At 55.8% G+C, this 16,256-nt stretch overlaps 1 protein-coding gene across 2 annotated transcripts; it reads left to right on the plus strand.

Annotated features, from left to right (window-relative positions):
• The first annotated feature begins 2,524 nt into the window (after positions 1–2,524).
• On the plus strand, positions 2,525–15,924 carry GFI1B (growth factor independent 1B transcriptional repressor). Of its 2 annotated transcripts, none has more exons than XM_055539217.1 (7): positions 2,525–3,353; positions 11,134–11,253; positions 11,713–11,853; positions 12,258–12,529; positions 13,092–13,229; positions 14,049–14,307; positions 15,194–15,924. In XM_055539217.1, exons 2-7 carry the CDS (start codon positions 11,154–11,156, stop codon positions 15,370–15,372), a joined length of 1,089 nt encoding a protein of 362 aa, XP_055395192.1. In that variant the 5' UTR covers positions 2,525–3,353; positions 11,134–11,153; the 3' UTR covers positions 15,373–15,924. The 2 variants fall into 2 exon arrangements, with proteins under 2 accessions (XP_055395192.1, XP_055395193.1); XM_055539218.1 differs by having other exon boundaries at positions 14,142–14,307.
• The last annotated feature ends 332 nt before the right edge of the window (positions 15,925–16,256 follow it).

The raw sequence follows: 16,256 nt of genomic DNA on the forward strand, positions 1-16,256 counted from the left end.
TTGGAAGGTAAGTGGGTTTATGAGTAAGGTAAATGAGGTCACAAGGTTGGGACCCCCAGGATGGGATTAGTGTCCTCAAAAGAAGAGGAAGAGGGGCCAGAGCTCTCCCTCTCTCTGCCACGTGAGGACTCGACGAGAAGGTGGCCATCTACAAGCCAGGAAGCCTGTCCTCAGCAGAGACTGGATCTGCTGGCACTTTGACCTTGGACTCCCCAGCCTCTGTGAGAAATAAATGTTATTTGAGTCACCCAGTCTGTGGGCGCTTATTCTGGAAGCTTTAGCTGGTGGGAGGGGAGAGGAGGAGGCACCTGATCTGTGAAAGGTACCAACAGACCTGGAGTGAGTGAATGATGGATGAGTGAGTGCAAGGGTGCTGGTGTGACCGAGCCCTGGGGAGGGGCCAGTAAGGGCATTTCATCTCCAGGGCTGCCTACTGAAGGGAGTGGTGGTGTCTCTGCAGGCAGTCCTGGACGAGATCTGGAGGCCGGGGCCTCAGCCGCAGGAGCCTGCGTGAGGAGGCTGCCTGGGGTCTCCCAGCTTCATCTGATGTGCTCAGGCTCTGGGGTCCTGAACTCTTGCTCTCCCACAGAGGGGGCCCCAGGTGACTCTGGGCTTCCCAGCTGGTGTAGTGCTAAAGATTCTGCCTATAAGCATTCTCTTAAACCTAATGACCAAATTTTGGCTGAGGAGAAACATAAGGAAGTCAGGACGGTGACTTCAGCCATGAAATTAAAAGACGCTTGCTCCTTGGAAGGAAAGCTATGACAAACCTAGACAGCGTATTAAAAAGCAGAGACATCACTTTGCCGACAAAAAGTCTGTCTAGTCAAAGATTGGAAAAGCAAATGGCAACCCACTCCAATATTCTTGCCTGGAGAGTCCCATGGACGGAGGAGCCTGGAGGGCTGCAGTCCATGGGGTTGCACAGAGTCGGACACAGCTGAAGCGACTAAGCAGTAGCAGCCAATACAGGAGATACAAGAGATGCAGGTCGGGAAAATCCCCAGGAGGAGGAAATGGCAACCCACTCCGATTTTTTTACCTGGAGAATCCCATGGACAGAGGAGCCAGGCGGGCTACAGTCTATGGGGTCGAAAAAGAGTCTGACACGACTGAGTGTACACACACACACGCACACACACGCACGCACACACACACACACACACAGACGGGTGGCTCTAGGGAAGGCTTGCCTTTGCTTGCAAGCTGGGATCCTGGTCTAAGAAGGGAATCCCTGAGTTGGTTACTCAAGGGGGAGAAGGACCCCAAGTGGGATTACATCTCAGGACAACAGCTAGCTGCACATGCCTGATACAACAGTTTTACACTAGAAAATACCCCACGTAACTAAATGGCCCAAATGGAGGAAGCGGAGGGTAAGGTAAGTCATGAAAAACTGAACTCATGAAACATGTTAATAAAAGCCACAAGAAAATTTAGGTGGTATTTAAAATTACATTCAGTGGGGGAAGGAAAAAGACCAGCTAATTAACAGTAGCAAAATGTGAGCATGTGTGTATAATGAAATAAATTAAGGGACAAGTCCTTGAATTAGTTAATAATTTTTTATTTCTAATGTAATCATTTTTCTAAAAAAAATTTTTTTGGGGGTGGAACACTGTACAGCTTGTGAGATTTCAGTTCCCTGGGCCCTTGGCCATGAAAGCAGAGTTCTAACCACTGCACTACCAGGGGATTCCCTATCTTTTGCTTTCCTTCATGTCCTTAAACTATTTGTCAAATTTTCTGCATAACGACAAACAGTTCCAGGTGACTGTGGGCAAAATACGGGATGCAGAGAAAATTCCAGGCATTGCCACTACTCTCTCTCCACCAAGAAGAGAGACCTGTGGCCTGTGGACCCTCAGACCTGGGAGCCAGGCACTGACCGGGGGCCCGAGGGCTGGCGCTCTCTGCCCGCCGGCCCTGCGCAGTGAGACCTCTCGTCCGAACCCCGCCCCTCTTTCTCTCCAACTCGGACCTTGGCCTCCAGTTGGGTCGGGGCTTCCTGTCGCCAAACTTGTTTTCTTTAGGAGGGAAACACAATCTGTCCAGCGCGGCTGGCTGGGAGAGCATGCAAATTAGCCTAACAGTGCTCTATTCTGTGAGTTCTCCCCGTATGCAAAACCTCCTGAAACAAACCAGCCATCCCGTAAGCCGGAGGAGGAGGAGGAGGCTTGAGGGGCCGAGGAGGAGGAAGGAGGTCAGGGGGGTCAGGGGTGGGCCCCTGTGCCAGTGAAGTCGCTCAGTCGTGTCTGACTCTTTGCGACCCCATGGACTGTAGCCCACCAGGCTCCTCCGTCCATGGGATTCTCCAGGCCAGAGTGCTGGAGTGGGTTGCCATTTCCTTCGCCAGGGCATCTTCCCGACCCAGGGATCGAATCCACGTCTCCCCGCGGGAAGTTCAAAGGAACGTCTGTGCCAAAGGGGCTGGAATGTCCCCCACAGGCCCTCCCAGCCTTCCCGCGGGGGCCGGGACCCCTGGAAGCCAGCCCCGCCCGTGCCCGCCTCGGCCACCAGGTGGCAGCACACGCGGGCCCTGGGACCGGAGCGCGGCCCGCTCGGTGCGCCCGGCGGCTGAGGGTCCCAGCGATGCGGGAAGCGCCCACTCTCAGTACAACGCCCGCTACTCCTCACTCAATCTAGGGTCAAGGCTGGGGAAGCGTGAATTTTGACTTTTTTTTTTTCTTTACGGCGACTTCTGCGAGGACAAGAGGGGGCCCCTCTAAAAGCAGTCTGCAGCAGCGCGAGCCAGGGGCTTCCTAGGAGAGCGCTGGGGAAGCTGCGTCCACAGAGGGGCGGAGGAAGGGAAGGAGAAGAAAGAAAGGAAGGGAGGATGGAAAGGAAGGAGAAGAAAGAGAAGAAGTAAAAAGGGGAAGAAAGCGAAAGAAAGAAGGAAAGAAAGAGACTAACTCAATGAATTCTCTACTCAAGATCAGGTTTTTAAGTAAATGTTGTATTTCAACTTCACTTTTTAAAACTTTAAGGATTTAGCCATCACTGTTAAAATCCACAAGTTGTTAAAAATTTCCGTAGAGAGAGTGCAGCTCCCGGAGTGAAGGGTTAGGGAAGAGAATGGGGAGTCCTGGAGAGCTTTGATAAGCAAATAGAGCTCCGCGCTCTGCCACTCTCTTCATTGGCTGTTCCCTCGCCGCCAGATTTTGACACAAATAATCAGATTGAAAATCAGGGAGGGGAACAGAAGAGGAAAACACACACACACACAGAGGGTGGGAAAAAAAAAAAAAAAAAAGGAGAAGTATCTATTTGTGCCGAGAGTCACGAATTGACCGGGTGGTGCTGATACGCAGAGAGACGCAGCCAGGTTCTTCCCGCAGACCGGCTCTGGACAGGTGAGTGCGGAGAAGCCCCTGCCTCTCCTTTTGAAATTTGCGTATCTCACTTAGATTGTTTCCAAGTAGGTTACCTAGTCCCTTTGGCAGTCCTCGGAAGACTAAGGTGGGCTGGAAAAAATCTCTTTTGTGGAATGTGGCTTTCAGCTCTCGAGCCCAGAGGAGAAGAGATGGCAAGGAAGCAGTCTCAGCTGAGATGCTTCCAGCCCGCGCACCTGGTAGGAATTACCTTCCTCCAACTGTGCGTGAACACCGGGGATGTTTTTGTTGTTGTTTGCTTGTTTGGCCCTAAGTTTCCCCGACCAGGGATAGAACCCGAACCCGAACCAGTGGAAGCTCGGCGTCTTAACTGCTGGACCACCAGGGAAGTCCCATGAACACCCTTTGAAGATTTGATTTTAGGCTGACAGAGGTCACCTGCCTGCACAGTGTCATACCCACACCTCAGCTCTCCCAGGGACCCGGACAGGCAAGGCGAGTCACACGTGGAGGTGCGCCGCGCTGTCCACCACCTGTGGGCTCGGACTGGGTCTGTCCCCAGGACACTCTGAGCCTTTCTTGGCTGTGAAATGAGAGAGTGTGGGAATGAGGACTCTGAACGGAGTCCTAGCTTCAGCATCCAGAGTCCCCAGCAACTTTCAGCAAAGCTTCAGCACCCAGAGTCCCAGGCAACTTTCATCAAAGATCCCGGGAGAGGGTTCACTTGGAGAGGGAGGCTGTTTTCATCAGAGCCCCTCAGGGGAGGGGGAGGCTGCCATCTCCACCGTACCACCCACCCCCACCACCACCCTGCCTCCGGGAACAAGACACGGGGAGAGATGGTGCCTCAGCCTCTTCTACCTAATTTTGATGGAAAAGCCAAGACAGAATCTGCATGGGGAGAGGCACTCGCTCTAAACTGGGGCTTGTTAAGGGGGGCAGTGCACAGAATCACTGTGGATATATGCCTGTGTACATTTTTCTGGGAAGAACGTCCACGGTGTTCATGAGATACCGTGGTGGGGAGGGGTGCACGAATTAACCTGGAAGCCAGGCGAGTTGCACCTGCCCACGTGGGCTCACCCCCTACATGTTTCTTAGTGAACAATGGGTAGAAGATTTCAGGGACTTCCCCAGCAGTGGTTAAACTCCAATCTTCAGTGCATGGGCACACTTGTTCAATCCCTGGTCGGGGAACCAAGATCTCACATGCTGTGCAGCATGGCTCCCATCACCCCCCAAAGCAACTATACTCCAATAAAATTTCATTAAAAAAAAATATTTCAGTCTTAGTGAAGGGGCAAGTTTCTGGTCCTCAGAGGTGGTTCGGAAAGGATTCTTTGCATAAGACATGTGAGGTTTCTTCCAACTCAGATTTGGTGGGCAGAGGGGGTTCCCTGGAGGTCCAGTGCTTAGCACTCCATGCTTCCATTACAGGGGGCACGGGTTCAATCACATCCCTGGTTGGGGAACTAAGATCTGGCAAGTTAAGCAGCCAAAATAAAAAAAAAAAAAGCTTTGGGGGTTAGAATATCAGTTTCTCAGCAGTAAGTTCTTGGGGACCACCAGAGAGCTCTACCTGGTTAGGTTTGACTGATGGAGCCACTCAAAACCAGGGCAGAGCATTCCCTCCAGGCTGTCTGGACAGTGGGGTCGGGTAGGGGGTTCAACTGGAGAGTCTTAGGAGTCAGATCTGCAGCCCCCTGCCCCAACCCGGGAAAACCAGCCTGATCATATGTGATGCTTCACTGTGACACAACCTCTCAACCCTTTTCAGAAACAAGAGAAAACTTTATCCCTCCTCAGTCTTAAAGGGGTTTTTGTTCCTTTGTTTCAAGGAATTCAAATCCATGGAGCTGCTTAGTCTCTCGTTTAGAGGTGCTGGGGAAATGTTTTGCTCAGTCCCTTTGGTTTTTATTGAGGTAAACGACACGTAGGAGAAGGCAATGGCACCCCACTCCAGTACTCTTGCCTGGAAAACCCCATGGACGGAGGAGCCTGGTGGGCTGCAGTCCATGGGGTCACTAGGAGTCGGACACGACTGAGCGACTTCACATTCACTTTCATGCATTGGAGAAGGAAAGGCACCCCACTCCAGTGTTCTTGCCTGAAGAATCCCAGGGACGGGGGAGCCTGGTGGGCTGCCGTCTATGGGGTTGCACAGAGTTGGACACGACTGAAGCGACTTAGCAGCAGCAGCGGCACATAACGTGAAGCTGGCCGTTTGAGCCATCTTCGGACTGGCCGGCTCAGCGGCGTTCGGTGCTACGGCCACCACTGGCCACTTACAGAACGTTTTGCATCTTGCAAAAAACCGAAACTCTTACCCACTGCACAGGTACTCCCCATTTTTCCCTCCCCCCAGCCTCTGGCCCCTACCCGGCTACTTTCTGTCTCTGAACTGGACTACTCTAAGTAACTCACATAAGTAGAATCACACAGCATTTGTCTTTCCGTGTCTGACTTAATTTCAAGTAGTATGATGACCTCATTGTTCATCTATGCTGTAGCATAGGTCAGTATCCCCTTTCTTTTGGAGACTGAATAATATTCCCTTTCTATGTCTAGACTGCATTTCGTTTATCCATTCATCCATGAACGGGCATCTGGGTTGTTTCCGCCTTTTTTTGCTATTGTAAATAATGCTGCTATGAACATGGGGGTACAGATATCTGTTCAAATCCCTGCTTGCAATTCTTCGGGGTATATACCCAGAGGTGGATTCATCCATTCTTTTTTTTTTTTTTTTTTTTTCTTTAATTTGGCTGTGTTGGGTCTTAGTTGCAGCATGTGAGATCTAGTTCCCCGACCAGGGATCAAACCCGGGCCTCCTGCATTGGGAGCTCTTAGTCTTAGCTACTGGAACACCAGGGATCCTTTCTGACATTACATTCTCCGAACTTACAAAGAGACTTTTGAGATCCTTCCAAATTTCCCGTAGAACTAACGACCACTCTCTGCTGGGGCCCCTAGAGGGACCAGGACTGACGCCCCCTGCCTCCTACATGGAACGAGTGGCTTGTTTGTTTGTTTATTTGTTTGTTTCCCCTTGAGTCATGTCTTCAGACATAAAGGAAGTCCAGGGGTCCCTCCTAGCAGACGCTGAGAAACAACGGAGGCTTTCTCAACCCTCCCAAAAAGGGAACCCGAGTAATGAGTTTCTCAGTCAAGGTGGGTCAGTCCCGCACTCAGAGACAACGAACCCCAGCATGGGATTTTAGAGCGAAAGGGAAGTTTAGAAATCTCTTAGTCCAACCGTCCTTTTGAGAGATAGGAAAACCAAGCCCCAGGTTGGCGGCAGACGGGGTCAAGTTCAAGGTCACAGAACCCGATTCAGCCGCACAGGAGGTGCCTTGTTGGGTGGAAACCCCAGGCCAGCTGCTCTGGCTCCATGTGGAAGTCGGGGTGCAGGGCTGCCCCCCTTCAGAAGCACTGGCTGAGATTCTGACTTGGTGCCGGGGCGGGGTGGGGGGGACCCTCTATCAGGACTGGGGCTTTCTGAAGAGATATTAACAACGAGGCTCTTTCCGGAGGCCCTGATACCATCAAGGCCTCTGCTTTATGAAGAAATCTTGGTCTTCTTTCACAATCTCTGCTCTTAGTTCTTTCTCAGAACAGGTTCGTGTGAATCAAAACGGTGTGGTTGTTAATTAACTATAGTATAGGTGATTGGTTCCTGTTTTTTTTTTTTTTTTAAACTCAGCTCACAGAGGCCAGAAGGAAGTTCTCTGGGTGCATTTGGCCCCCACAGAGAGCTTGATGGCTCAGCTGTGGGCTCGGCTATGCGGCTGTCACTGTGCCAGGCTTAGCGGAGAGAATGTTCTAGGGAGGGCAGGGGAGGGGGTGGGCAGTGGGGGTACCACTAGAGTAGGCCTCGAGAAGCCTTCCTCCATCTGGGGAACCCCAGAAACGGGGACCCCCTGGCTCCCTTTAAGTGCCCCCAAATCCCAGAAGTACCGTTGTGTTGCCACCTGAATTCCCATCAGCTGACCTCGAGGGTCTCCTCAGGTTGAGCCCAAGTGGTCCTGGAAGCTTCCTAAAAGAAGTCTGTTCTCTTGCCAGCCTCTCCACCCCAAACTCCTCATGAACCCAGGTGGGCCCGGCTGGGTTCCTAAAAAGACCAAAGATAGAGAATTTGACTTCCCCCCATCCCCACTCTTGCCCCTCCAGGGAGCCTTCCCCTCCCTGCTCCAGGCAGGCCATCTTCAGTCCAGCAGAGCGCGGGGCCAGGAGTCCAGGCCCTGCAGGGCAGGGACGATGGGCCCGGCCCCACTGCGAGGCCCTAGACCAGCCACGTGGCTCTGTCAGCCTTGGGCCCGGCCCCGCTTCGAGGCCCTAGACAAGCCACGTGGCTCTGTCAGCCTTGGGCGGCCCCCTGTGACCCGCGACGATGATCACTGCCTCCCTCGCCTGGTGGGGGTCAGAGTCGATGACCCCACGCTGTCCAGGTTTCCTCCTTGGCTTGTCAGCTCAGTTCCCTCTGTCCTGAAACAGTGACCACCCTGTGGTCTGATGGCCAAGAGCACGGAGGCCTGCCTCGCTCTGGGACCCTGAGCCAGTCTCTAAGCCTCAACTCTTTCTCTGTAAAATGGGGTCATAGCTACTCAGCTCACAGGCCAGGCTTATCGGAGTGAGGCTGCAAGAAGTAAGCCCCTGTATCCTAGCTCAGTGGCTCTAACGGCATCTCTGGTTCTAGTCGATCGACCAATAAAATGCTATGTTTTTTTTAAAAAAAATCATCTTTTGATTGAAAGACAGACCACTGTCTTAGAGGCTCCCCCAGGAGCAAAAGGCGAGGGGAACCCAGCTCCTCCAGCCCGTCCCCAGAGTGTAGAGGTCTTCTCCCACTCTGCCCAGGGTCTGGCCTCCTCTGGGGGCAGGGAGGGGGTGCTCCCGAAGCCAAGAGTTAGAAGGGGGAAGGAAGAGGGGGTGTGGGGAGCCCTGAGTGGGGGGAGACAGGGAGGCAGGAGGAAGAAGACTGTCGCTGGAAGATAAGGTGGCCGCGGCTGCCCCACACCCTGGGGAAGATGGCAGGCCGGCCTGGCCTTTGAGGTCAAAATCTGACAGCTGGACAGGACCCCAGAGCCCTTCAGGTCCCACCCACTCATTTCAGGGCCCAGAGGGGAGGGGCTTGGCGCATGTCTGGCTCCCAATCAGGGCTCATGCCCATCCATGCCTGCTGGCTTCAGCCCAGGCACGGGGGATGCCACCTGACCCACCAGGACCACGTGGTGCCTGCCCCCACCAAGCCTCTGCTCCGCGGGCCAAGGCCCCCCAGGCACCACGCCGGGCCCCTTACACGCTTGGAATAATTAACGGTCCTTTTTCAGCCCAGCAGCCCCAGGAGGTTGGTTTGTGGTCCCCATTCAGCAGATCTGGACACTGAGGCTTCCATTAAGGTGGGGCTGGGCCTGAGCCTGGCCCCCAGGGCGGACCGGCCAAGGCCCAGACTCCTGCTGCTCCAGAGGGGCAGGCGGGCTGGGCACGGTTGGTGCCTGCTCCGGATCGTCCCCTTGGGGAAGGGGTGATGGGGACAGCTCCCCAGGCAGGGCTCCAAGCGCCCTCTAATCTGCCGGCTCCCAGCCCCCCACCCGGACCATGGCCTTATCGCCCAGAGCCTTGCTGCTGTTTGGAGCTCCCCGCGAGCTGTTTCCCGCGCTCTTTTTCCCGCGCTTGGCCCTATCACGCCCGCAGCCTTGCCCAGCGTGACTCCTCCTCCAGGCCCAAGTAGAGCTGCTGTCAGACCAGCAGTGACTGAATAATTCCTCCCAACTTCTGCCCGTGCGGGCCTGGGGGTGGGGCGGACGGAGGACCACATGACGATGCTCTGTCTTCCGGGAGCCCTCAGGAGACCCTCATGGCTGGGATCTGGGAGGTGAAACACGTGGGGGGCAGGGGCCGGAGCTGCTCTGTGCCCCAGAGGGCTCTGCACCCGAAGCCAGGAAGACGGGACAGTCAGGCTAGCCTGCTCTGCCCCTGCCCCAGCCGCTGACCCATGGGCTGAGTGCTGGGCCTGGGCTGCCCAGTGCTCAGTCCCTGGACTTGGTGGACACTGACTTCTTCCTCTGTGTGCACAAAATGACCTCAGGCCTCCAGCGTCGGGCCTTGAGCCCCGCATACAACTCCAACCATCCCTTCCACCCACAGGGAGAGAGAAAAGGCCCCTCTTTCCCTGGGGAGCAGGCTCTGGGCTGGGCGGCGGACAAGGGCGGCATCAACTCTCGACTCACATGATTGTGCGGGTTTTGCGATCGATGTGGCTTCCCCCATTGCAGCCCACCTGCCAGGCTCCCCTCTGATAGGCATTGAGTGCATACAGTGGGCTCGCCAGGAACCCGAAGGCCTCACCTTACAGAAAAGATAACAGGTCCAGAGAGGTTATGGGTTATGGGATTCCAGCCTATGAGCAAATGACTCCCAAACCTGAGCTCAGACAGCAAGTTTCCACGGTCTCTGAATGCAGACCCCAGTGGGATGTGGAAGCAGTTTTCTGGGCGCAGGGTCCACAGTGGGTCACAGACGGAGGTACCCCTGGCCTTCATTCTCTGTTCCCAGCACAACTCAGTATGCAGCAGGAGTAATCTGGTCTGGGATCTTCTAGAAGGGAGTGTGCTGGTTTCCCAGGAAGAGAGCAGTGAGGGACATTAGGCTTTGTAGCTGTCGTAACAAAGCACCAGGACTTCCCTGGTGGTTCAGTGACTGAGACTCAACACTACCAGTTCAGGGGGCCTGGGTTCGATCCCTGGTCAGGGAACTGGGTCCGGAATGCCACAACTGAATATCAAAGATCCCGCAAGCTGCAGCTGAGGCCTGGTGCAGCCAACTGACATGAAGTCACGTCGCTCAGTCGTGTCGGACGGTTCGCAACCCCGTGGACTGCAGCCCACCACGCTCCTCCGTCCATGGGATTTTCCAGGCAAGAGGACTGGAGTGGGTTGCCATTGCCTTTTCCAGGGGATCTTCCCGACCCAGGGATCGAACCTGGGTCTCCCACATTGTAGGCAGACGCTCTACTATCTGAGCCACCAGGGAAGTAACTAAATCAATACAAATAAATATTAAAGCAAAACTCACAAACCAGGTGGCTTAACACACAGGAGTGGATTATTTCAGGGTTCTGGGGTCTAGAAATCCAAAGTCAGCGTGATTAAATCAGCTCCCTCTGGATGTTCTGAGGGATGGTCTGTTTCAGACCTCCTAGCTTCTGGTGGTGGCCAGTCATCCTTGGCTTGGGGATTCATCCCTCCAACCTCTGCCTCCGTCTTCACGCGGCCGTCTTCCTGTGTGTGTCTGGGTCATGTGTCCAAATTTCCTTCTTCTTAGAAGGACACGAATCATATTCAATCTAGGGTTTCACCGAACCCAGTGTGACCTCAGCTTCACTTGATTGCATCTACAGAGACCCTATCTTCAAGCAAGGTCACAGTCACAGGTTCCAGGTGGACACGAACTTTAAGGGGACACTGTTCAAGCCGCTTTAAGAGGCTTCCCTGCTGTCTCAGCGGTAAAGAGCCCGCCTGCCAATGAAGGAGACATGGGTTCAATCCCTGGGTTGGGAAGATCCCCTGGAGGAGGAAGTGGAAATGCACTCCCATATTCTTGCCTGGGAAATCCCATGGACAGAGGATCCTGAGGGGCGGCCACAGGGTTGCAAAGAGTCGGACACGATTTAGTGACTGAACACGCAGGCACACTCATCCAACCCAAGTCAACAGGTTCTGATTTTAGGAGGAGGCCCTGAAACATAAAGGAGCATTTTCCTCTTGTCCCACCTAACCCTTCTTACCCTCTCTCCCGGTAGGCGTGGGGCACCCGCTGACAATGCCACGCTCCTTCCTGGTGAAGAGCAAGAAGGCTCACACCTACCACCAGCCCCGCGCCCGGGAGGATGAGCTGCTCTGGCCGCCGGCCCTTGGCCCTGGTGAGTCAGAGCCCAGGCTGGTCCGAGGCCGCACCCGCTGGCCTCCCTGCCCCACGAGACGAGAGGGGGAGGCAGGAGCATCCCATCCGGAAGTAGCCGCTCTTCCGAGTCTGGAATCAGGAGGAGCTCAGTAAATGCTGGTTGAATGAATGAATGAATGGATGGCTGCACCATCTCTTCTCACCCAGAGAGTGAGATCTGGTCCTCAGCAGCTGACATGTGATTTGTGATCGGAGGGCTGATCCAGAGCTGAAGTTGGGTGCTTGGAAAAATGGAGCTCTCCAGGGGGTGGGGCGGCTCCTCCTGGTCTCCGCCCTGCTCCCAGCATCCTGGGTAGAAGCCCCTGCGTGTGAGTCTCCAGGAGCAGCCACAGCAGGTCTCTCTGGTGTCCCCTCACCCCGCTACTCTTACCAGACCTCTAAGCAGAGCTAAAGTCTGACTGTCTTGTCTCCCCCACAGTGGCCGGGGACCAGGTCCCGAGCATCAGCCCTGTCCTCAGCTCCCTGTTCCCAAACCAGCGCCTGGACTGGACGGACCTCAAACGGGAGCCGCAGCTGGAGCTGGAGCAGAGCTCGATGACCCGGCTGGCCTCCGGCCCAGGTGCCCAGCCCAGGGCCCCCGCCTCTCCCCAGCGGGCGCAAGGGGACTTAGAGGGTGGACAGGCTCGAGGAAGCAGGGTCCCTTGGAGCTATGGAGTCAGAAAGGGTCGACAGTCCGGGCTCTCTGGCTTCTGCTTGGATCCCTCCAGGACGGCGAGCTTATTCCCAGATAAGAACTCCTGTGTGGTGGGCAGGCTGGGCAGGCCCACACAGTGGCGAGGTGGGCGCTCTGCAGGGGTTGGGGTGCGTTTCTGGACTGAAAATTCAAGGAGTCACAGTGAGCACCTGCAGTAAATAATTTGGGCTGCACACCAAAGCCTCCGCATGGGGTCATGGTGGAGGGTGGCGGGGAGCTGGCACCCTGTTCTTAGCGTCACCACTAGACGAGCATCCCACCCTCCACAGAAGGACCTGCTGTGACATCCCGACCCCAGGATGGGGACTCGCCCTCATCTGACTCACCCCCGTTCTACAAGCCCAGCTTCTCCTGGGACGCCCTGGCTTCCTCCTACGGCCATAGCTACCGGCAGGCCCCCTCCACCATGCAGTCTGCCTTCCTGGAGCGCTCTGTCAGCCTGTATGGCAGCCCTCTGGTGCCCAGCGCCGAGCCACCTTTGGACTTCAGCCTCCACTATTCCCCGGGGATGGACGCGTACCACTGCATCAAATGCAGCAAGGTGGGCGGCTGGGCCCCGCTCGTACCCCCTCCCCAGCACCCTGGCAGCCATGAGTGTCCATAGTTGGGCACCCCCTGTGCTGTGACTTGGGTCCTCTGGGAATCAAGAATTCACAATTTTCGTCTTCGTCATCACTCTGAGCCCTGACCATGTGTTAGGCCCTGTGCTAAGCACTCGACGTGCATGAACTCCAGGAGGTGGACGAAGGGCTCAAGTTCAGAAAGTTTGAGTCACTTGCCCAGAACACACAGCAAGTAGATATCAGAATCACCATTCCCACCTGGCTCTGCCCAACTCCCGCTTCTTAACCACCAGGCAATTCAGCCTCCAGACAGGGCCAGAAGGGGCCTTCCAGACCTCCCCTCCCACGCCATTCTATAGCCAGGAAAGCCAGACACAGAGAGGCAAAGAGACCTTCCCAGGACACACAGCACATGCCAGCAGAGTCAGCAATCCAGTGCTCGCGGGATTGCTCCCTCCTCTGTACGTCCACCTATGACCGAGCTGGGCACCCTCTCCCCTCCGCAGTCCCCCGGGCCTCACCCTCTGCCCCTACCCACAGGTGTTCTCCACCCCCCATGGGCTGGAAGTGCACGCCCGCCGCTCCCACAGCGGGACCCGGCCCTTCGCCTGCGACGTCTGTGGGAAAACCTTCGGCCACTCCGTGAGCCTGGAACAGCACACGCACGTCCACTCCCAGGTGGGCAGCTGGCCGAGTGCCCGAGCCCCAGTGCTCCCCCCAGGAATCCTAGGGCGCTTGGGGTGGGTCTCTCTCCATGCCTCTGAGAGTGACAGATTGGGACCCCTTATCATCTGCCTCCTTGATCTGGGTGCCCATCACCTGCCCTTAACAGTCCCTGATGGACCAGGCTGGCCCCGTGTACAACTGGAAGAGGCTAGGGGCTCGGGTGGGATTTCAGGTGGATGTCTGGGACGCTGAGAAACGGCCCTGCCTTCTGGGCGCTCAGGGCAGATTTCTCACCTTTGAGGCCCTTGACTCTTAGAATCCGGGAGTCAGATTTAAATGCTCATCTCATCCACTTAGCCCTGCCTGATGCCAAGATCCCTTCTTCAGAATCCCATTCCAGGGAAAACGCCTGAAACTGACCTGAGGGCTAACACCTGGGTAGATCTGAAAGTGCAGGTGGAGAAACAGGCTGGGATGGTGAGAGCGTCCCTTTGTGATCACGTCCACAGTCACGCCAGCTGCCGGCTCAGTTCTCGACCTCCCATCCTCCCAATGACCCTTGGAGGTCACTACTCACTAGTCCAATGTACAGATGAGGAAACTGAGTCTCAAGGAGGTTAAATGACTTGCCTGAGGTCATGAGGCGAGTAAGAGGCAGAAGCCAGAGTCGGGGCCCCCAGAATTCAGACTCTTAAGCAAACCACAAGGGAGGATTCCCCAGCAGGACACGCCAGGCCGCCAGGCCTCGGCTGCTCCTGGGAGGGGCAGGAATGGGGGGGCCCCTGCGTCTTGCTCCTCGAGGCCACCCCAACGGAGTGTCCTGTTCCTCAGGGGATCCCGGCCGGGTCCAGTCCTGCGCCCAGCTTGGCAGCCCCGGGCCTCGAGGCCCCACCTGACCCCCCGGGGCCTCGTTTCCTCCGGCAGGAGCGCAGCTTCGAGTGCCGGATGTGCGGCAAGGCCTTCAAGCGCTCGTCCACCCTGTCCACGCACCTGCTCATCCACTCGGACACGCGGCCCTACCCCTGCCAGTTCTGCGGCAAGCGCTTCCACCAGAAGTCTGACATGAAGAAGCACACCTATATCCACACCGGTGAGGCCTGGGCTCTGCTCTGCCCCACCGCCCCTCACCCACCCGGGGCCCCCCAGTCCCTCCAAGCACCCCCCAGGGCCCAGGCCGAGCCTCTGAGCATCCCTGCCGATCACTGTTTGAAGGTCCAGGCCTTAGGACCTGGCTAGGGGGAGGGCGGACAGGTGTCAGGCTGACAAGGGAGGCTGCTCCCCTCCGACAGGAGGGCTGGACGCTGTGCTGCTTAAAGGAAAGAAAATGCACAGAAAAAATACCGGAAGGAGAGAGCAAAGTGTCAGCACTGTGACCCACGGGTAGAAGAGAGAGCGGCAGGCGAATTCCTCCTGCCGCCATCATTCCTTCCTCCACTCATTCATTCCCCATTTGTCATTCATTCATCCCTCCAGATACTCATTCATTCATTCCTCCCCTCATCCTTTCCCCATTTGTCATCCATTCATTCCCCAGTTCACTTCCACATTCGCTCTATTTCCCATCCTGTCATTCATTCATCCCTCCCACCATGCATTCGTTCCTCCACTCATTCATTCCTCCCAGAGCCGGTCATCCATTCCTTCTATCATCCATTCACCCCTCCAGCCATCCGTTCATTCGCATCTCCATTCATCCATTCCCCCAGTCATTCATTCCTCAGCTGTTAGCCAGTGCCTCTTTTGTGCAGAGCCCCAGGCCAGGTGCTAGGCTCCATTGATAAACAAAGTGGACCCAGTCCCTACCCCTAAAACTGGAATACAATTCCCTGGAAGGGGTGGGTGGTCAGACTTTTTCTTGCCACCCTTTTCTAATAATTTTCAAAAGCGAATGTGAGATAAAACATAATAAAGTCCCAGAGAACAAATGCAGGGCACCTGGCCCGGGCGATCCTGACCCTGTCTCTGCTGCCCCGCAGGTGAGAAGCCACACAAGTGCCAGGTGTGTGGGAAGGCCTTCAGCCAGAGCTCCAACCTCATCACCCACAGCCGGAAGCACACAGGTTTCAAACCTTTCAGCTGTGAGCTGTGCGCCAAGGGCTTCCAGCGCAAAGTGGACCTGCGACGGCACCGTGAGAGCCAGCACAACCTCAAGTGAGGCTGCCCCGAGCCCGGCTCCGGCCCCGAGACCGTGCGACCTGGAGTGAGGCCAGTCTCACACACCCAGATCCCCAGTCTCCTGGAGGCAGCCCTGGACAGGACTCATCAAACTTGTTTCGAGACTCAAATCGTTGTGTGAGCTCGAGCAAGTCACTTTCCCTCTCTGGACCGACATTTCCCCTGCCGCATAGTGTGGCAGCTGGTCTTTTCCAAGCCGATGCTGTCTGCAGGCCCAAGAGCTCAGTGCCGCCCCTGTCAGAGCCCAGGAGGCCAGAGTAGCCCCAGGCAGGCCCAGAGAAATCCTCCCCTATTTGCTGCCCCCAGGGATTGGGTCAGCTTGGCTTTCAGCAGGCCTCCTCCTGGCCGCCACGGATGGTCAGAGCCGTCTCCCACCTCAGTGGGAGGCCTAGCACCCCTCTGCTTCAGCCAGTGTGCCAGCTGATCCCCACTTCTGATGGCACTCCAGCCACGGGGAAACCAGCAGTTACTGCTGTCAGAAGCCTGCTCCTCTCAACAGCTGTAAATAAAAATAAAGACACCCCTTTACTTACATTTGACCAGCATTTGTTCAGTGCCTACGGGGTATGAGCTAGTGCTTGAGGCTTTGGGGAGGGATGGTGCAGAGTCTTGAAAAGCAGAGAAAGCTCTGTAGTCACTCACAGACACGTTGAGAGACCAAACTGGTAAGTGCTGGGCAGAGCCACGAGAGACCCCTGTGACCAGATGGCAGGCAGGGGCCAGGTGGGCGCAGCTGGGGGCTCTCTCAGTTTCCTGTGAGTGCTATGACAAATCACCGCCAACTTGGTGGCTTCCAACACCACCAAGGGGGACTCCCTGGTGGTCCAGTGGTTAAGACTCCACACTTCCAATGCAAAGGGTGCA

This window comes from Bubalus kerabau, chromosome 11 (assembly GCF_029407905.1).
Source record: "Bubalus kerabau isolate K-KA32 ecotype Philippines breed swamp buffalo chromosome 11, PCC_UOA_SB_1v2, whole genome shotgun sequence".
Classification (NCBI taxonomy): Eukaryota; Metazoa; Chordata; class Mammalia; order Artiodactyla; family Bovidae; genus Bubalus; species Bubalus kerabau.